At 37.4% G+C, this 22,770-nt stretch overlaps 1 protein-coding gene across 1 annotated transcript; it reads left to right on the top strand.

Annotated features, from left to right (window-relative positions):
• The first annotated feature begins 522 nt into the window (after positions 1-522).
• LOC117990213 (clavesin-1-like) lies at positions 523-22,426 on the top strand. Its single transcript, XM_034977676.2, has 6 exons — positions 523-1,424; positions 9,899-10,047; positions 12,236-12,330; positions 15,168-15,309; positions 16,308-16,501; positions 19,095-22,426. The coding sequence occupies exons 2-6, from the start codon at positions 9,906-9,908 to the stop codon at positions 19,440-19,442; spliced, it is 921 nt and encodes a 306-aa protein (XP_034833567.1). The 5' UTR covers positions 523-1,424; positions 9,899-9,905; the 3' UTR covers positions 19,443-22,426.
• Positions 22,427-22,770: the final 344 nt, after the last annotated feature.

Here is a 22,770-nt window from a genome sequence, read left to right as displayed (position 1 = left end):
TTGTGACGTCATTGATCGCCTTCCGTACAGCGCGGTGGTACCTACGTTAATAATAATTTATTATGTTAAAAATAAATAAAAGTCATGATTTTTATTTGATTATTCTCTTTAATAATATAATCAGCTAGTACATAATAGTTTTTTGCTAAACTCTTGGGTCATCAGATGCAAAGAATTAGATAATGTGAGCATTCGTTTAAGGTTACTATACCTGCCAGCAGACTGGGATTCTTCTTAGATGGACAATTTTGGCCTTCTGGTTTGGTGTTTAGAAGATATAAAGAGCGATTCACGAATACCGCCACTAAACACACCAGAATATGAGAGTACACCAAACAAATATTGATTTTTTACCTCAGAATCTAGATTTTAATTAAATTTTATATTTGACCTCTGTATTAATATGGGTACAATTTGCCTGAAATAAATAAAATTATTATTATTATATTAAAGCAAGCTGTAGTTTTCCCACCACAAACAAGGAAGAAACGAAAACTAGTTACCATAATACGCAGGTAATAACTAGAAAACCTCTCTACCTTATTTTACACTACGTTAGTAGACTGCTACTAATACTTAATATTAAACGGCAATCGACCTCTCTCAAGTGTGGTCGCGTACGAGTAATCTATACATCCTTATTTACTTAGTTAAAGTAAACACTTACGAAAATAAAAACCGGATTTTCTTAAAATAAACTTGACGATAAAATCCGCTTTAAAGATAACTGACACGTAAATCGATTAGTTAATCGGAAAAAACCCCGTGTAAACAAAGTTTTTTGCGACGAAGTTTTATTTTGTTTTTTATTAGAAGAGCGAATTTTCAAAACAAATCTATGTTTAGTTATCTACCAAGTAATTGATATTTTTTTCTTTTTTGGTGTTTAAAACATGAAACCAAAACATTTTGTGTTTGTTTTCTTTTTATTTTGTACTAGAAATGGTGACGTTTTTAATTTTAATATTTTGACAATACCTTAAAGATTTTTTTGGTAAAAGTACAGTGTTACCTACCTTCAAAAAAAATTTACTAATTTTGAAAAGTTTTGGACACCAAAATTGCGTGTCGTATCTACGTACCTACCTACTACTCCTAAATGTTCCATTTGCAGCGATAGAAACATTCTATCCATTAGCAATTTGTTCAAATGGAAAATTCTCGGAGAGAATGTACAGTTTGTTTATGGGGCATAACCAAACTATAATTGAACTTTTAGATTGTTATAATCGAGGTAAATGTGTGGTTTCTTCTTTTATAGTTTTATTGATGGATGATAAGTAGCCTAGAAAAGAGTATTTCAAAGTGAATAATATAAGCTGAACTGTATAGAAAGTGCGAAAAAAACAATGTGATTAGTGATTTGATAAAAATAGCTAACAGTGGCGACAATTCAGACTTCAGAGATCGTGAGCAAAAAATATCTAGGTAAGTGGCATTGTAAAGAAAATGTCAAAGAGAGTCTAAAGTATTGCATTTTGTCGAAGCCGGTAGTTCAGCTTTCTTTTAATAATAATAATAACAATCATCAATATGTCAACCCACGGATACCTTTTTTTTGTTGACGTCCTAGGACCTTCCGAGGACCCACGGATTTCTAAGGTTAGACGTTTCGCTTAAGTTTGTTGAGAATGCCAAGTTTCTTGCCGGCGCGCAGTCAGATTAGTTTAGTTCATTTCATAATAATATATCCTTCCATATAATATACGAGTATCTATAGATAAATTTCTAAATAGATTCATTTTGTAATCGAACCCGGGACATCCCATTTAACATTTTATAAGGTCACAACGTACACTGCGCTAGCGTTCGTCAAAAGCAGCTAACATACCCAGTGGTTATTCTAAGCAGCTAACATTGTAACAAGAAAATGTAAAAAAGCCTATTGTGTTTCTTGTCGTTGTTAAAAGTAGGTAAGTTTAAGGTGATCGCATACCAACAGACGACCTCAAGCGCCGCAAGAGGCGCAAAACTGGTAATGCGTTATGCGTGTGACATCAGCTGCAATGATCCACCACATCATTTAAGTACATCAGCATCAGTTAAGATTAGATTAGATTATAATGATTTAGAGTTAAAGATGTTGCAATATAAATAGCAACATTTAAAAATGTTATTTAAAAAAACCAGCCAAGTGCGAGTTGGACTCGCGCACGAAGGTTTCCGTACTATTATCTATAATAACGATAACGTTAAAAATAATAACGTTTGTTGTATGGGAGCCCCTCAAATATTTATTTTATGCTATTTTTTAGTTTCTGTTATAACGGCAACAGAAAAACATCATCTGTGATTTCACCTGTCTTACTACAGCCTGGTGTCGAACGGACAGACAGACGGACAGACAGACCGGCCGCATGATCAACCCATTACCGGCCCACTACTGAGCACGGGTCTCCTTTCAGAGTAAGAAGGATTTAGGCCATAGTCTGCCACGCTGTCCCAATGTGGATTGGCTGACTTCACACACGTTTGAGAATGTGGAGTACTCTCAGGCATGCAGGTTTTCTCACGATGTTTTCCTTCACCGTTAAAGCAATTGAAAATGTATGAATATGTCAAATTACGACGTTTTCCCGCTTCCATTTTTCTCCGTTCATACTAAATGACAGATTCACGCATTATTTTGTAGATTATATGTATATTAACTTTTTAGAAACATCATGACTTGACATCTCCATATATTTTGAGCAGATTTATGCGCAATGAACGTTTATTTGAAATAAATTACAATCAATATATTATGTAGGTAATTTTCAAGTTGTTTAATATGGATGACCAAGTGGCGAAAAACTTCGTGACTTGACGTCCCGCAAATTGCTATGGCGTTAGAACTATGTCTCATTAACATCGAAATGACGTCATTTTGACGTCATTTGTAATCAATCTGTTTAAGTAAAAATATACGACCATCTCGAAACTTCAGTCTAGTGCTGACGTCACTAAAATAGCCGCAACGCGCATTAGCAATTAAACTTATACATACATTTTGAAAGATTTACAAATATTGTTAACAAAACTGTTAGGACTGACCCCTAACTGGAATCCAATGCTGCTGACGTCAATATCTACTGAAAAATGCAACGCTTGCGGCTTTTGCGGCTCTGGTGTGATTTACGGCCGTGTGCGTTGTCCCTAAGGCGGTGTCGTGTCTTGCAGTTGTCAACAAAATAGGTACGGCAATTTGCATGAATAACAAATACCTAGCTTCGTTTTTGCTAAAGTGGAATCAATTAAAACAAGGAATTTTTGTTTTTTAGGGTTCCGTAAAGCTTAGTTAAAGTTTTTATCAAAAAGGATGCTGCGCCTCCACTCCATCATACTCCGTAGTAGTAGTAGGTAAAGTAAGTACCCGGCAGGAAATATTGTACATCGGCCTTTAGAGAGAGAGAGGTTTTCTTAGCGCATTGTCTCTGTCGTTGAGACCGACAAAACGTGGGAGCTCTTTGATTTTTCCGGAATAAAACGTGGCCTATGTCCTTTACCGAGATGCAAGCTATATCTGTACCAAATTTCGTCGAAATCGGTTGAATCGGTTGAGGATGGGCCGTGAAAGACCAGCAGACAGACAGACAGTCACACTTTCGCATTTATAATATTAGTATGGATTAGCATTTCGATTCAATTGTACGTGCGAAAAATTTACAAATCACTTTCCTAAGACAAACTACTTAAATAATTCACCAAATGAAAATTACATACCTACTGATTTAGAATTAGTAATCATGGCCGTCGCTAATATGTATCTAGGTTCGCTAATATTTAAAACTAATTTTACGAACACTTTTACTTAATGCGTTTCTTATTAGATAGTTATATCAATACTAATTATGCATAATATTTCATCGTTTGATATTATACCGTTCACTGTATATGCAAATTTTTTAATTAAAATAACAGATTACAATCTACTCGTTACATAAAACAGTAATTGCACTTTTCTACTTTAAAATTATACATAGGATCTACCTACATAATTATCTAACCTTCTAACCTAACCCATCCGAGTCGGGGTGCTCAGAGTCCCGAGCTCGCTTCGCTCGCTCTTGCAGCCTGTTCTCTGTGCCTGTTTTTCCTATATAGTTTATTTTATTGTTGACTTTTCATGAAATTTCATTTTATAAAAAAAACACTACAGTTCACCTATTTTATGACTTTGCCCAAGATAGGGTGGGCCTTATTCATAATGGCCGGGAAAATTGATTAATCAGATTGTCCAATTGAATCGGGCATTATGAATACAGACCGGCCATTATTTATAGTGCCCGGACTTATCAAATTGCCCGTAACATATATGTATATTGATATATTATAAGCATACCTCTTCGATAGGGGTACTAAGTTTTTATTAAACCCCTTTGGTTTCTACACAGCATCGTCGTGGCTTTGCCGATAGGGTGGTAAACAGCCGAAGCCTCCCAGCAGAATTCTGTCAATCCGCACTTGGCCTGCGTGGTAGACTATTGACAAGACCCTTCTGACTCTGAGAGGAGACCCGTGCTCTGTAGTGAGCGGGTCATGATGATGATAGTAGATTTAAAGTATCTAAAAGATAAAAAGTCTTTATGTCCTTTCCGTTCTCACGCATGGTGCTGAAACGTGGACACTGACAAACGGTTTCGTCCATCCATATTAATATTATAAATGCGAAAGTGTGTCTGTCTGTCTGTCTGCTAGCTTTTCACGGCCCAACTGTTTAACCGATTTGGATGTTACATCCCGGGGACGGACATAGGCTACTTTTTATTCCAGAAAATCAAAGAGTTCCCACGGGATTCTTTAAGGTCCATCTGTTAAACCGATTTATATGAAATTTGGTACAGAGGTTGCTTACGTCCCAGAAATTGACATAATTATAGGTAACTTTTAATCTATGAAAAGCAAAGAGTTCCCAAGGGATTTTAAAAATACCTAAACCCACGCGGACGAAGCCGCGGACATCATCTAGTAAATAAATAAAAATAAAATAGAAATATTCTTTATTCAATTAAACTTTTGAATCGTCATAATATACATCTACATTCTACAACCATAAATTCAAAATTCAAATCATTCGGCGTCCAGCGAGCTATGGAGAGGGTTGTGTTAGGAGTTTCGGTGAGGGATAAAATATGCTTCATTTTATAAAATTTTACTTTAGGAAAGGCAAACTGCTCGTTTTTAAGTTTTCAACATAAAACTACGACAGCCTTTTGAAATGTCCATAAGAAAGAAGCAAATAAACATTAATCTGTTGTGCTATTCGCATTTGTCTTGCATATTAAATTAGAATAAAATATTTAATTTGCATCAGCTAACTGTATTACAAAACTAGCAGAATTTATGTTAAAGCTGAATTTTAAACAGTGAAAGAGTTTTAAGTTTTATGCTTTATGCCTATACTTACCTACTTAATTGAATTTGAAATGGGTACGATCGCTATCATTGCAATTAATTAGTATAATAATTTGCTGTCAGCTTTTTGAAATTCTTTTCGAAAAAATTGTGAATTTTACCACAATTTTAGTAAGTACTAATCTTAATAATAGGGTATTTAACTACATCAAAAATAAATAATTTGTCCTAAATCCACGTCCTTTGTTCGTTTTAAATGTAATAACATTTTTGAATTATTAATTATTATCGATTAAATTAAAAAAGTACGTCATTATGATGTGACGTCCCATCCCAGCAATTCATAGAAAATCGCATAAAGTGCGCGTTTTGACGTTTGATAAAAAGTTTAAGTAGGAACTGATTTGAGTAGTTGTCAAATACCGTATTATCGTAAAAAATCTACACATTCTTAACTATCTAATAACGTACAATAAGTTGAAAACTAGGTTAAGAAACGCACAAATAAATACAATAAAATGAGAGCAAGAGAGAATTTTCCCTGTCAAACAGTCGTTTTTTAGGGTTCCGTAATCCGTACCCGTAGCACCCGTAGGGTACCAACGGGATCCAAATTTCTAAGCCTCCGCTGTTCGTCCGTCTGTCTGTCAGCGGGTTGTATATTATCATGAACCGTAATAGGCAGAGAGTTGAAATTTTTAAGAATGTATATTCTAATTTCTAATGCTATTGCTGCTGTAACATCAAATAATAAAATAATTTCAAAATGGCCACCATGATACGGAGCCCTTCACGTGCTAGTCCGACTCGCACTTGATCGGTATTTTATGTATTGATAACGGTTATTTAATCACAAAACTACATGTTTCGCTAGCTGATTGGCTGATTATGAGTTATCTTGCCCTTGATTACGGACAGTCACCGGACACTGACATATAGATATTAATGCGAGCTATAAATAACCTTGTAGTTAATATGCTAAACAGCGTTGTTATTACGTAGTAGGCATATATATAACCTTGCTATAGCTCAATATAAAATAATCCTACGCAACTTTTGAGCGAACTAAAAAATATTTCTCTTCGCGTGTATTTAGTCTATTTAATTAAATAAAGACTTCGTGTGGCACTACTGAAAGCCATAAAGCAAATTAAGAAGAAGAAGAATAAAGACTTCGTCCGCGTAGATTTGACGTAGGTACCTATTTGAATAAAGATTTCATTTAGCGTGTATTTAGCATACCTATTTGAAAAAACCGGCCAAGTGCGAGTCAGGCTCGTGCAATGAGGGTTCCGTACTACAGTCGTATTTTTTCGACATTTTGCACGATAATTCAAAAACTGTGATGCATAAAAATAAATAAAAATCTGTTTTGGAATGTACAGGTACCTTTCATATGATACCCCACTTGATATAGTCAATCACTTCGAAAGTTGAAAATACTAATTATTAGTTCATGACCACTTTAATTTTTTTATTGTGTGATCTAACCCTAAATTCACGGTTTTCAGATTTTTCCCCAAATGTCAGCTGTAAGATCTACCTACCTGCCAAATTTCATGATTCTAGGTCAACGGGAAGTACCCTGTAGGTTTCTTGACAGACAGACGGACAGACAGACAGACAGACAGACGGAGAGACGGACGGACGGACGGACGGACGGACGGACAGACAGACAGACAGACAACAAAGTGATCCTATAAGGGTTCCGTTTTTCCTTTTGAGGTACGGAACCCTAAAAATTGTCTTCGTTCGCGTGGATTTAGCGTACCTACCTAACTATTTGAATAAATTTGATTTGGTCCACGTGTATTTACGTATCTATTCGAATAAATTTGACTTCATTCGCGTGTATTTAGCGAAGCGATTGTTACTTCGTTCGCGTGGATTTAGCGTAATTGAAGAACTTGAAATCCTTTCTTAGTTGTGTAGCTGTATACCCACTGAGTAGACATCCTACCTAGTGTCGGTACTCTGTAGTACCCTGAGGTAGAGAGAAGTAGAGAACCTACATGTTAAATCTCAGAAGCTTTGAGCTGTAGTTGTAGGCCTACTGATGTCAGGTTCTCCTTTTATTTAGAAAGAAATAATATTATGGTCAATTGAATAATTGTATCAATTGAATAATCTTGTCTTGCAGCAAGAAATGCAATTAGAATAAATGGGTTCCGTATAGCGTCATTAGTCATTGCTCAAGTCGAATGTGGGAAGTAATTATAGGTTGCCTCACAACGCGTGTTTACTTTGCCATGGAAATTATGTCAATAACCTATCTAATGACTGCTAGCTGTGTTTGGTTTGCTGAAACGAGGTAATTATAATATGAAGTAGGCATATCATATAATAGCAGTGATGGCCTGGTGTTTAAAAAAACCTACGCCTCCTATTATTAAGCACCACTGCTTCCTAAGCTTATTAAAGCAATTAAATATCATTTGCTTTAAATACCATGAAAGCATAGTGAGGAAACCTGCATGATAGAGAGTTCTCCATAATAACAAAGGTGTGTGAAGTCAATCTGCCAAAAAGAAAGAAAAGAAACCCCTTCTCATTCTGAGAGGAGACCTGTGCTCAGAAGTCAGAAGTGAGCTGACGATGGGCTCATGATGATGATGACCAAGGAACCATAAAACAGCAGATGACACAGGCTTCATTTAGTGATGCCGCCTCAGGCTCATGACGACCTTACAGCCGCACTCAGAGTCGCTAAATCGTTACTTAAGATTGAGTTAAAACGAGACAGATTTATGTGAGAGATATAGCTCTGTCTCGTTTAACTCAATCTTAAATAACGATTAAGCGACTCTGAGAATTTTATTCTTAATTAATGATATTCCTAAATTAAAATTATTTTAAAGATTTGATCCTTTCGTACTAAAATATTTTAATTATCTAAAGATAGAAACCAACCTGGCTTACACCAGTGCGGCTGTTAGTCAGTTTCTGTTAAGCCACTCATTATCTCGAATGTGTCTCGAATGGTATAATAAAGGGCTACTTTCCGCATTACTTTTTCACTTATGACTTTATGAGTGCTTTCTCTGCTAATCACGATTCACGTCTCGATGATTAAAGTTTCTATAAATCCGAAAGTGTGTCTGTTGATTTGTTTGTTAAGTAGGTACCTACTACACCCTTTGTGTTACCTGCATGCTGATTCGCTAACTCGTGTTCTACGAAAAAAAACCGGCCAAGTGCGAGTCAGGCTCGCGCAATGAGGGTTCCGTACTACAGTCGTATTTTTTCGACATTTTGCACGATAATTCAAAAACTATGATGCATAAAAATAAATAAAAATCTGTTTTAGAATGTACAGGTGAAGACCTTTCATATGATACCCCACTTGATATAGTCACTCACTTCGAAAGTTGAAAATATTAATTATTATTTCATGACCACAATTTAATTTTTTTTGTGTGATCTAACCCTAAATTCACGGTTTTCAGATTTTTCCCCAAATGTCAGCTATAAGATCTACCTACCTGCCAAATTTCATGATTCTAGGTCAACGGGAAGTACCCTGTAGGTTTCTTGACAGACAGACGGACAGACAGACAGACAGACAACAAAGTGATCCTATAAGGGTTCCGTTTTTCCTTTTGAGGTACGGAACCCTCAAAATTACAAAAAATAAAAACCGACTTCAATACCTAACCGTGTTTGTACCTACACTAAAAATTAAAAATAATTTCGTTTATTATCAAATATATTATGTAGGTATAGTTCTATAATAATATTTCGTTTGTATGGACCTGCAGCGAGTGATGAAGCCCACAATCTTAATCTTATTACTATTGAAACTCGCGCTTGAAGATTTCAACGATCACGCAGCACTTACTAATAAGAAGCCCCGTTTTGTGATTCTAAGTTTGGTCAATTTAGTAGGAACTATTTGATACCCGCGAATTAGTGCGCGTGGATTTAGGTTTTTGAAAAAATCCGTGGGAACTCTTTGATTTTCCGGGATAAAAAGTAGCATATGTCCTTCCCCGGGATGTACCTAAGCTAACACTGTACCAAATTTTATCAAAGTCGGTTAAACTGTTGGGCCGTGAAAAGCTAAGCAGACAGACAGACAGACACACTTTCGCATTTATAATATTAGTATGGATATGGATTAGTATGGATTTGATAATCAAATAGGTATTAGAAACGGTTTAAGTTAAGCTTTTCTTTCTACACAGTAAGTAGGTACTTACTTAGTTTTCCTCTTACGAACAAGTAAGCCAATCTCCACTTAAGCGATTAAAGTTTCTACACCATAGTGTCAACTTTTCACTTTTGCAGTCTTCATAAGTGCATACATATTTCATGCGAGGCATCATTCTGACGCATCGATGCGAATTTTCACGTGGACAATGCAGAACAAGTTAAAGTGCAGTCACAGAGCAGGAAGAATTTCGTACAATGACCTCTTGGCCTACTGACAGTGGTCACAAACATTTGAAGGAGAAAAAAAATTACTAGCTTATTGTAACTACTACTAGATTATTTATTTCGATTTAAGTGTGAAAACAGTTATAATAATCTCCATCTCTTTTGTAACGTCGTATCTTTTTCTCGCAGCAAAGATGCCGTTTATCGACATAGCGTTCGAAGCTGAGGTCAGTCGGTACGAAGACCCTGACTTTGAGGAGGTCGCACAGCGGAACTGCAATGAAGACCCGAAGACCAGGCACAAAGCCATCGAGGAGCTCAGAAATATGATCTACCGTAGGTGAAACTCTTTTCTGTTGATTTATAGAAGGTACCTATGAAGTTATAAACTCATAGTAATTTAAAATTACTGCAATGCAGATCGGATGAGTGCGTGATCGCTGTAAACTCGTCTGCCGAGGGGCAAATCTATCCTGCCTACGAAAGAAGTAATATGTTGTAATAGTAAATTGTATCATAAGGGAGCAAAATAATATTTTTACGGCGAGGGTGCTTTTTTGAATCCAGAGCGTAGCGAGGGCTTGTAAAGTAGAATCCCGAGCGTACCGAGGCATTCTTTAGTACAATCCTGAACGTAGCGAGGGATTCAAAGTACGTCGCCCGAGCCAAAAATATATTGCGCCCGAATGATACACTCTACTTTTCATCACCCTCTATGAGGAAATAAAAGGCGCCTCATATTTTATTGCAATATTATTATTAAATAAAACATAGACAACTAAATTAAAATTAATCTAATAATGAAACAACTAAAAACTTATATTTACATTTGAGACATTTTCGCAATTCTGAAAATTGATTGTTTACAGTTTTATTAGGAATAGAAATTGGCTGGAAAATTCAGCTGGCGGCGCGTCTATGGTCCGTCGTACCAGCCAGTCTTTATTCAAACAATATTTGCGTTCGATTTCTTTGGCGCTGAACACTACGATGTTCCAAATTCAAAAAGGGCGCGGCAAAGATAATCGCGGCGCACTTATAAATAAGTGCGACGCAATTATCTTTTATTCGCACTTAATTATAAGTGCGCCGCAAACACCACCTTTGGGTGCACTTAAAGGCGAACCAAGTCGTCCTTTTCGAATAGATGGGATGAAAAACTTATTTCGTAGGTAGGAAAGGAAGACAGAGCTGACCCTACGGCAGACGTACGTGCTGCTCTCTGTGATGTTATATTGTAAAACTTCTCTACTTCATGTGTCCCGTATTTCGTAGGCAGGCAAGGAGGACAGATCTGACCCCAAAGCAGACGAACGACGTTTTGCCATAATTTGAAATTATTACTAGGAGTTTATAACGTCATAGGTACCTGCTGCTCTCTGTGATGTTATGTTGTAAAACTTTTCTGCTTCATGTGTCCCGTATTTCGTAGGCAGGCAAGGAGGACAGATCTGACCCCAAAGCAGACGAACGACGTTTTGCCATAATTTGAAATTATTACTAGGAGTTTATAACGTCATAGGTACCTGCTGCTCTCTGTGATGTTATGTTGTAAAACTTCTCTACTTCGTGTGTGTTCGTATTTCGTAGGCAGGAAAGGAGGACAGATCTGACCCTAAAGCAGACGAGTAAAGTTCGTTTGCATCGATGTTCGTTTGCAAGAGTTTATAACCGTCATAGGTACCTTCTGCTCCCTGTGTTACGTAATCCCATACAAATGATAGAGAAAAAATCTCAAGAGGGCGTTTAGGCAGCTTAGACAGAATGCTATTGAAACTGACGAAAATCTTTTTCGAAATGTATTCAGAGGGTCTAGTGTAAATAATAGTAGGTATTAGGCAAATAGTAGTTATTGTGTTTGGGTATAGATTATAACTAGCTTATGCTCGCGACTTCGTCTGCGTGGACTACACAAATTTCAACCCTCTATTTCACCCCCTTAGGGGTTAAATTTTTAAAAATCCTTTCTTAGCGGATGCCTACGTAATAATAGCTATCTGCTTGCCAAATTTCAGCCCGATCCGTCCAGTAGTTTGAGCTGTGCGTTGATAGATCAGTCAGTCAGTCAGTCAGTCAGTCAGTCACATTTTATATATATAGATAACAGCGCTAAGTTTTTGATTGCGTTCTAATTACACATTTTCTGCTAGAGCCTCTGTAGTTGGGTAAATAAATATGTCCTATACATTGACTTATATATTACTTCGTATGGACAGGGCTATAGAACAAACAAAATGGCACGATTCAGTGATGATTTAGCACCAATGCAAGTTGCAACCTCAGTGACGCCTGGATTTCAAACGGGTCGTTCATTAGTATTTAATAGGTGGCCCTGATTTATTTGGTTCCAAAACCGTGAAAAATTATGTTAATATCTTGGGCATATCTTGTCATTTATATCGATGGTCCTATACAATATTATGCGCAATGGCAAGAATACCAACAAAAGCCGAAAGTGTTTCGGTATTGTAACAAGTTGCGTCATAGCGATAAGTAAAGCATTTTTTTCGATTTCGTTTCACAGAGCGAGGTGAATGCAATCCCCGAAGGACGGACGACGCGTATCTCTTACGGTTTCTCAGGTGTAGGAGATTCATACCGGCGCTTGCGCATAAATTGGTACGTATGGTACCTTATAGGTCTGTCCCCGTAAACCACGTTTTTTATTTAATTTCATTTAAAACAACTTTATTGTTACTAGAATTACAGAGAGTAAGAATACAGGATACACTTAAAAAACAAAGGGCGACTTTATTACTAAAGTTATGCCCGCCTCTAGGCTCAGTAAAGTTAGCAATTCATTTGCTCGTAATTACATACGTTTCTATAATAAGCTTCCAGAAGACATATTGGAGATGTCTCTCAACAAGTTCAAAGTTTTCATAAAACGTAAACTAATTGAAAAATCCTATTACAATGTAAAGGATTATTTAAATGATAAGCAAGCTTGGGAATGAGTTGCTTAACAGCTTTGTGATAGTTCTAATAAGTTTCAATAATTTTATAAAGTGGTGATAATAAAAAGAATACCCGGCTGAGTTTGTTGTGGGCTCTTCTCAGACCTGGGCGCGTTTGGAACCCTCGTAGCTTTAGTTTTAAGTTTGCGTAATAATTATCACCACTATATCTTACAAATCTAACACCATACCAGACCATCAATAACAGTAATTTATAACCTATTTTGAATAAATCATTTGACTTTGACTTTCACTTTGAAAGTGATCTCTTCCAGGCAACCCATACTTAAGAACTTTTTTTTTATTACAAAAAGAAAACATACAGCATAACCATAAAACTAAAGTAAATTCACGAGATTATTACAGGGGCCAGTAAAGTTTTCACCGTTAAGTTAGTGAGTCCATTTCTAGTAGCAGACAATGAGGCGTGTGTCCACCATGACGAGACGGGTCCAATCCCTGCTATCAAGCCTTGTTTTGTGTGCATTTCTTGATAGCAGAGACGAACCCACCGCACTTATATTGGAATTGGTCCACTTATAGAACTTACATAGGTTTAAGTAACAAAGGATCATGTTGCACAAACCCATTGTCAGAATGGCATTGTGCTAAACTTGGGTACTTACCTAAATCAACTTGATAGCTGTCTATTATTTTAGAGAGAGCCTGTAAGTGCCAGACCTTCGTTATTTTATAAAAGCTGAAAGTTTCTCGGCGTAATGTCCCCAACACAGGGAAGAACGATCAGCGACTATGAAGTTTGGATCATGGTGGCTTTGGCAGTTAGGTAAGGAACGTGTATAAAATCTAATCGCTCATCGTCCCTCCCTGTGTTGGGGACAATGCTCATAGAAACTTTCACCTTTTATAAAATAACGTAGCTCTGGCCCTTATGGGCTCTTAGTGGGACCGGACATAAAACTGTGTTGCTCAAGACAAAGAATCCTACACTCGCCGTTCGCGCGTTATCGTTATACTAATACAGATTCCTTGACATGGAAACGTGCCTTTCGAACTTGTAGTCTAAGTGTAGACATTTTGTTATGGTCATTTTCTCATTAAAAAACCGGCCAAGTGCGAGTCAGGCTCGCGCAATGAGGGTTCCGTACTACAGTCTTATTTTTTCGACATTTTGCACGATAATTCAAAAACTATGATGCATAAAAATAAATAAAAATCTGTTTTAGAATGTACAGGTGAAGACCTTTCATATGATACCCCACTTGATATAGTCACTCACTTCGAAAGTTGAAAATACTAATTGTTAGTTCATGACCACAATTATTATTTTTCTTTTCAGGTTTTCAGATTTTTCCCCAAATGTCAGCTATAAGATCTACCTACCTGCCAAATTTCATTATTCTAGGTCAACGGGAAGTACCCTGTAGGTTTCTTGAGTCAAGAGTTTGTCGGTCCGACCGACAGACAGACAGACAACAAAGTAATTCTATAAGTGTTCCGTATTTCTTTTTGAGGTACGGAACCCTAACAACCTAAATTACCTAAATATCTAGATAGGTACCTACTTAACTATGCACCAACTGTAAAAATAACAACTTACAGATTATTTCTCACCACGGGGTATTAATTATATAATGCTAGTCCGGTCAAAATAGACATTCTGTTACAATAAATTGCATAGGGCTTAAATTGGTACGAATTTGGGAATAGTAAAGGGAAAGGGACTGACTGACTGATCTATCAACGCACAGCTCAAACTACTTGACGGATCGGGCTGAAATTTGGCATGCAGATAGCTATTATGACGTAGACATCCGCTAAGAAAGGATTTTTTAAAATTCAGTTTCTAAGGGTTTGAAATTTGTGTAGTCCACGCAGACGAAGTCGCGAGCATAAGCTAGTGTATCACAGATCACACAAGATTTGCGATATACTGCTAGTTGACAACAATTTCAATATGACGCACACGCAATAGACTTTGAACTTCTTCTCTATATAGTATAAAATAAAGTCGTTTCCCGCTGTCTGTATGTATGAACGCGTAGATCTTGTAAACTACGCAACGGATTTTAATGCGGTTTTCACTAATAGATTGAGTGATTGAAAAGGAAGGTTTATAGGTAAAGTTTAATATTGGTTTGTGTTAATTTGTTGAAATATGACGATATTTGAACAAAATGTCGAAAGAAATCAAGCTTCCATCGAAAATGAACAAATATTATAAGAAAAAAGTAAAATAAACTCAAAAACTACTGAACTGATTTTAAAAATTCTTTCACCTATAGAAAGCTACATTATTGGCAAGTACTGACACCACATTAGTATCTACATTGCACCCATGCGAAGCCGGGGCGGGTCGCTAGTGAATCATATCATATCATATCTCATCATAAAATGAGACTCATTAAAATTTTATTGAACAACACACTATAATATTTTCTTATTATAGATATGAATAACTAGCTTCTTTAGAAGACCTAAAGTCTTCTAAAGGTCCAGTTCAAATATACTAAGTAATTTTTTTTTTATCATTTCTAGATGGTCCGTTACGAAGACTTCCGGAAGAAGAACCCCCATTTGTATGACTGCAACCCGTTCAGTCTAGACAGAGTCAAAGAGGTGTATGTGGCCACCTTGCCTGATAGTCCTTGCAATGGTAGAATAACGCTTATGAGATTTGGTAAGTGTTTTTTTTTTAATAGAGATAGCGAGCAAACGAGCAGGCGGGTCACCTAAAGTTAAGTGATTACCGCCGCCCATGAACATTTGCAGCACCAGAGGAACCGCCGATGCGTTGCCGGCCTTTTAGGAATCTGTTGGTCCGCCTCTTGAATAACCCCATGTTGTAATCTAGTGGGAGTGTGAATTAATTCCTTCATCATTATCTCAATTCTCAACCCATCACCGACCCGCTATCAGCATGGGTCTTCTCTCCGGATGTGTAATGTTTAGGCCATAGTCTACCACGCTGGCCAAGTGCGGATTGGAAGACATCATGAGACAGATGAGAAGTTCAAATTGCAGACCCCCTGAAAGGAGGCCTAACCACTAGGCTATCAGCTATCACCATCACCGACCACTTCAATCCTTCCTCAATCGATTCCATATCTGAGTGTTATTCTATTTTCCCATTCTTGCCTCGCGTCTTGTTTCATCTTGATTCTATGAATTTGAATATTTGAATCGAAACACGTATTTTGAATGGAGATCTCTTACGAAAAATGAAACAAACAAACGCAGCTATGAAATACGTCATTGCCTGCGAAGCGCGTATTATTGTCCATTGTATGAGAACCAGATTTTATAAATAACTAGCTGATCCGCCCCGGCTTCGCTCGGGTGGAGTTTAGAAAATTGAGGGGGAGGTTGAATTAATTTGTTTGAATTGAATTTTTTCTCTCCGTAAGAACCATCCTCGTACTTCAAGGAATATTATAAAAAAAGAATTAGCGAAATCGGTTCAGCTGTTCTCGAGATTTGCGATGAGCAACACATTTAGCGATTCATTTTTATATATAGAAAGAAGATAATACTTGCAGTTGCAATGCGTAGGTAAGAAGCTTCACTTCTGAAGCGTGTGACACGACACCTTGGTGTTTTTGGTTGAAGTCGTTAGTCCATAGAAATCTGGAATTCGCCCCACAGTACGCCAAAACTAACAATTTTAAAATATTTCAGGTCGTTGGGACACTAGCGCCGTTCCTATAGACGACGTGGTACGATGCGCTTTGCTGATGGATGAAATAGCAGCCATGCAACCCAAGCTGCAAGTCCTAGGTGTTACTATCATAGTGGACTTAGAGGGTCTGAGCGTGAGGCACGTGAGGCAACTCACGCCGACTATCGCCAGTCAAATCGTCAGCCTTATGGGGGTAAATTTTTTTTTTTTTAAAGAATATTAGCCATGTTAAATGACTGATATTCCCCTTTCCTCTCCAACTAAGCGCTGACGCTTGTGCTAGGAGTAGGTACGACAATAGTGCAACGGGTGGGGTTTGAACCGTATCTATCTTACCGTAAATATCTTATTGAAGTAGCCCTTTCAGTCCAAGTTGCAACTCCTAGGTGTTACCATCATAGTGGACTTAGAGGGTCTGAGCGTGAGGCAACTCACGCCGACTATCGCCAGTCAAATCGTCAGCCTTATGGGGGTAAATATATTATTGAAGTAGCCATTTCAGTTCAAGTTGCAAGTCCTAGGTGTTACCATCATAGTGGACTTAGAGGGTCTGAGCGTGAGGCACGTGAGGCAACTCACGCCGACTATCGCCAGTCAAATCGTCAGCCTTATGGGGGTAAATATCTTGTTTGAGTAGCCATTGCAGCTTACTATTACTACAGCGTACCTACTATAGTTGCCTGTAGTACCTACTATTGATAGGGCTACGGGTAATCTGATTTGCCCATGGTACGATTGATAGAAAGAACCACAGGCAATCCGATTTCCTATACTCCGATTGATTGAACCACGGGCAATAAACGGAATCATCATCATTCATCATCATCTGATAGACGTCCACTGCTGGACATAAACGGAATATCGCTCATCAAATCGTCCACTTTGCCGGCCGAAATTAACAATTACTGGATGCCCGCGACTTCGTCCGCGTAGATTTAGGTTTTTAAAAATCCCGTGGGAACTCCTTGATTTTCCGGGATAAAAAGTAGCCTATGTCACTCTCCAGGTCTTGTACTATACCCATGCAAAAAATCACATCGATCCGTTGCTCCGTTGCGGCGTGATTGAAGGACAAACCAACAAACCAATAAACCAACAAACAAACACACTTTCGCATTTATAATAAGGGTAGGTACTGTCCTTCCCCGGGATGTAAGCTAACTATTTATCAAATTTCATCGAAATCGTTTAAACTGTTGAGCCGTGAAAAGCTAGCAGACAGACAGACACTCTTTCGCGTTTATAATATTAAGTATGGAAGTATAGATTGATTTCGGCGGTTGTCCTCCCGATTTTGAATTATGTAGACGACAAATTTACAGTATTTATGGCCCATTAAATTGTCTTATGAATGTATTAGTCTTATTATAAGGCTTCATGAATATGTATTTTTGTAAAAAACACCACTTACCAATCTCGCATAGAAAATTCAAATAAACAGGTTAAGCTGGAAACTATATAAAGTTTTTGGTATATAATAATATACAATATTATTCCTATATTATTAAACAACGGTTTAATGTAAATTCATAATATGTAGGAATATTCCACTCGAATCCTGTTTATAAAACTGCCTCAAACTAGAAAATCTTTGGCGGATTGGAACTCGTTTTTGCTTACACAATTTGATGCGTGTGACTGATTCCGTTGTACACAATCTCTTAACTAAATAAACTAAAATGACACGTCTAAATCTTTTGCTATCCCTTTCATAATGTTGCTTGCGGTAAAGATAGCACTAGATTTAGACCTGTTAATTTAGTTAAGTTTAGAGATTTTGCACAAGCAGTGGCGTGCACAAGGTTTAAAGCCAGGATAAGCAGTAGTTAGATAGGTCTGTACCTACTTACTGGCAAATCATAAAGGATAATGAGCAGTAAGCTACTTCAACTAGGGTAACAATTTTTTAGGGTAAGCAGTGCTTATATGCCTCTATGACTTGCACCCCACTGTGCACAAGTGAATCAGCCCCATTATCATAATTAATTTTGAAGGATTCATAGAATACCATTTTTGTTTGAAATAGACCTGTAGGTACCTACTTACTATAATTTAAGGCGGTGATAGCCTAGTGGTTAAGACGTCGCGTCGGCCTCCTCAGTCGGCGGTTCGATTCCGGACATGCAACTCTAACTTTTCGGAGTTATGTGCGTTAAAAGCAATACGATATTTGCCTATCATCATCATCATCATCATCATTATCATCACCGGGTATCTTTAAAACAAGAGTGAATAGGCATCTTCTAGGTAAACGCGTCCCATCTTTGGCCACATCATCACTTTCCATCAGGTGTGATTGTGGTTGAGCGTATACCTAGGTACCTATAATGAATATTAAAAAAAAACATCATCATCAACCGATAGACCGCAATGCCCTGTCCATGTGCCCTGTCCATTGCCACTCCAAACGTTATATACTTAAGTACCTATACTGTATATATAAACATACCAGAAGTGCATTTAAATATTAACCACGACACATAGCGGCTTATCGAGAGTTTTGTCTTTCATAATAACCTTACTGCAATATTAACTTGATTACGGCACAATTGCTATTGAAGCCACTCAATCAAAAAAAAAATGGCGACCTAAACGCAAAAGCATTTAATAGTCGGTCGAGTCTTGAATCGGAACAAGACTGCCTTAAGAATTATCAAACACCCGCATTTATACCAATCGATTCAAGATGGTTGCCCCACAAGTCATAACTAGATCACGCGACTTCCATTCCAAAAGGCGCCAAATACAAAAATGCGATAACATATATAAATTCTATATTGTTACAGGTATCATTCCCTCTCCTAAACCACAGCCTACACATAATCCGGTACAGCTGGATCCTCAACACGTTCTTCAACATCTTCAAGCAGTTCATCCCACAGGCCGCCTGGAACCGCCTTCACTTCCACGGCTACAACATGTCTTCCCTCCACAAACACATAGACCCCGAGTACTTACCCCAAGAGTACGGGGGCAAGTGTCGAGATGTGATCACTTTTGGGGAGTGGGTCGGTGGCCTTGACAGGTATAAGGACGATTTTATGGTGTCAGAACTGAGAGCGCTTGGGTATACTGTGGATACGGCACAACGCACACTGGCGGATTGGAGTGGAGGTGAGGTGGAGCATCTTTAATGATAACTATTCAAAAACCAGCAACAACTTTTTGCTCACACTTAGCTTTATGAAATTAGGTTTAGGCCCAATGCGCAATGTCATCTCGGTGCTGTTATCAAAGAATAACTGTGCCAAGAATAAAATTAATCGCTACATTTACTCTTGGATAACTTATAATACGTTTCACTAATTTATTTTATTATTCGATTGACTATTATTTGAAATAGTGTTTTTCGTTGTCTATGACAGGTTTGAAAGTTCCTTGATCTAAATTTGACCGAGTCAAAAAATTTATTCAAGGAAAAGTAAAGCGTTATGTAGGTAACTTTTTTGTTCTCAGATTAAGTATTTGGTGAAATGAAAAGTTATCTAAGAGTTACGACTTTATCTTAGTTACCTACTTAAAATTTATTCTACACTGCTGAAATTGGGCCTTAAGATGTGAAGCTAAAACAAGGGTTGTCTTAGCTTCGCGTCATTCCTATAACAGTGCGACAAAGGCTCTTTTGGCGCGTGGCAAAAATCGGAACTAACGTTGTCGTCAAGTGTCCCCTTTGTTCTTGTTTGAATAGTCTGAGCCTTTGTACTCCAACAGTGCCCCCCTGTCAATGTCATTCAAGTGCCAAAAGAGCCTTGTCGCACTGTACCTTGGCATGCGGCAAGGGTCCTTCGAGTCTCCTTCTTGTTTTCAGTTTACTAATTTTAACCGTATGTCAAAGTGCATAAAGCTGAGATTTAGTTGTTGTCAAAGAGACTCGGCGTTACTCTACGCCCGTTTGTACGTGTTAGCCATGTGCTAGCCAAAAGTGATAATATCCGGTGCTTTTAGGTATATTTCATGTGATTTTTAATTATAGTTAAATAGATATGTCATGAGTGAGTCATGACTGATGAGTCATGCGAAACTAATTAGGTAGGTATGTATGTACCTATAATGTAACTATTTAAGTGACAACTGTAGAGAAAAAAATCACAATCACTTCCAAGGAGTCAAGGAGGAGAGCAAAGAATTCTGATTATCACATTATCACAATTGCAATTGTTGTACTTATTGTATGTTCTGTTTATATCAGTCACCGTAAAATTGAAAATACCGTCAAAATATAATCCATATCGCGAGATTGTAAACTGTCAAAAGATTGTGAACCGTAACATACCATCGAACAGTCAGTCAGTCAGTCAGCTTTTCCATTTATATATTTCGATTTAAAAATTCTTGCTACATTATAGTCCTGCCAATTTGTACCGAACGCCAAATCTTCAATCTTGATCCACTCTTTATAACGATTTCGAAGATTGCAGTGAGATTATCACAAGTCCTAGATGGACGATATAGTGCCGACATCCTACCTGCATTTATTTCATGTATTTGTCAGGATTATGTGTTTGACTATGATCTCATCAAATGTACGTTTGACGTAGTAAATGACGCAGTTTATAAAATGGAATGCGGGCTATAGCTGAATATATAATCCGTTGATAAGTCACTAATTTATAAGAATATAATTTAATCATTACAATGAATTCTTTCCCTGTATTGCGTGTAAGTATCGTGTGTAATTGACGACCTCCCTGGCGCAGTGGTGAGCGCTGTGGTCTTAATAGTGGGAGGTCCCGGGTTCGATTCCTGGCAGGGGTTTGGTATTTTATAATTTCTAAACTTCTGGTCTGGTCTGGTGGGAGGCTTCGGCCGTGGCTAGTTACTACCCTACCAGCAAAGCCGTGCCGCCAAGCGATTTAGCGTTCCGGTACGATGCCGTGTAGAAACCAAAGGGGTATGGGTTTAATAAAAACTGCCATACCCCTTCCAGGTTAGCCCGCTATCATCTTAAACTGCATCATCACTTACCACCAGGTGAGAATGCAGTCAAGGGCTAACTTGTATCTGAATAAAATAAAATAAAAATAAAAAAAATACTATCCAACACACCTAGTTTCTTCTTTCACCAAAGGTTGCCTGATAGAGATTGCTGTGCGAAATAAGGCCGCCTTTGCATACACTTATTTTTTAGTTTTAGTTTCTTTGTTTTTGTCATGTTATGTAATATTTATGTATGCAATAAAGTATTTCTATCTATCTATCTATGAAATTGTCACAAATTGTTTGGTCATTTTTGACTAGGTAATTACACCAATGATGATAAATAATTTAATATAGTTTACAGATAAGTTAATTGTTATTATTAATTTTCTATTTAAGAACCTCTTAAGTGCCTACTAAGACAGGATTCGGTACAGATTCGTTAAATTGGGTAACAGATAAGTGCACGAGTATACCTACTAGTAATGTAATAATTCGACGCTGCAAAAAAAACCTTTTTAATCCACTTTTTAGCGATTTTGACAAAAATAATTAAATATGTAATCCCAATAAAACATAGTATAAAAGTCCCGCAAATTGCTATTGCGCTGGAACCATGTCTCATAAACATTGAAATGACGTCATTTTGGCGACAGCCGATATAAAAATATACCATTAGCTCGAAACTTCATTCTAGTGCTGACGTCACTAAAATGGTGGCCACACGCATTAGCAATTAGCGGGACTTATACCTACCTAACTATAAACGATAATATGAAAGTGTAGGTTTTCCCTTGTTTACTTTTTGTCAAAGATTTAAATTATTTAATTCAAATCTTTAACGCGCTCTCCTGTAGAATTACGAAAAATAAAATCCGATGTTTTTTCCTTGCAGAAGTCGAATATGTCTACGATTTAGTTTAGCAGCTTTAGTTTTAAGTTTGCGTAATAATTATCGCCACTATATCTTACAAATCCAACATCTGACTATCAAAAAGAGTAATTTATTTACCTACCTATTTTGAATAAATCATTTGACTTTGACTTTGATTGATTCTTAGGTACCTTTTGTTTAGTCTGTGCCGGTAGTTAGCTGCTGGTTATCGTACAAAATTTGTGTTTACATTGTTATTTTTGTACTTACCCATAGTTTTTTGTCCTGGTGAAATACATTAAAGAATATCCTTTTATTCATTCATAATTTTGTTTTCATATCCCAACCTGATCCAAACACACAGTGGCGTGCAGGCCATAGAGGCATAAATGCACTGCTTACCCCAGTTGTAATAGCTCAATGCATATTTTTCATTATGACCTGCCAGTGAACAGGTTCCTACTTAACTAGTGCTTACCCTGGCTTGAAACCCTGTGCACGCCACTGCTACACATAGGATATATACTGTCATTAGTGTAGATATACCTTCTCATAGTAGGTACAGTACGCGGCAAAAAGTAAAACACAAATGTACATTGACCTTTAGAAGGAGATAGCAAATTTGTAGGGCATTGTCTCTGTCGTTGAGACCGACAAAACGTTATGTACAA

Source organism: Maniola hyperantus, chromosome 17 (genome assembly GCF_902806685.2).
Source record: "Maniola hyperantus chromosome 17, iAphHyp1.2, whole genome shotgun sequence".
Lineage (NCBI taxonomy): Eukaryota > Metazoa > Arthropoda > Insecta > Lepidoptera > Nymphalidae > Maniola > Maniola hyperantus.
Note: the sequence above shows the minus strand (reverse complement) of the source record. Positions and strands in the feature narration are given on the sequence as shown.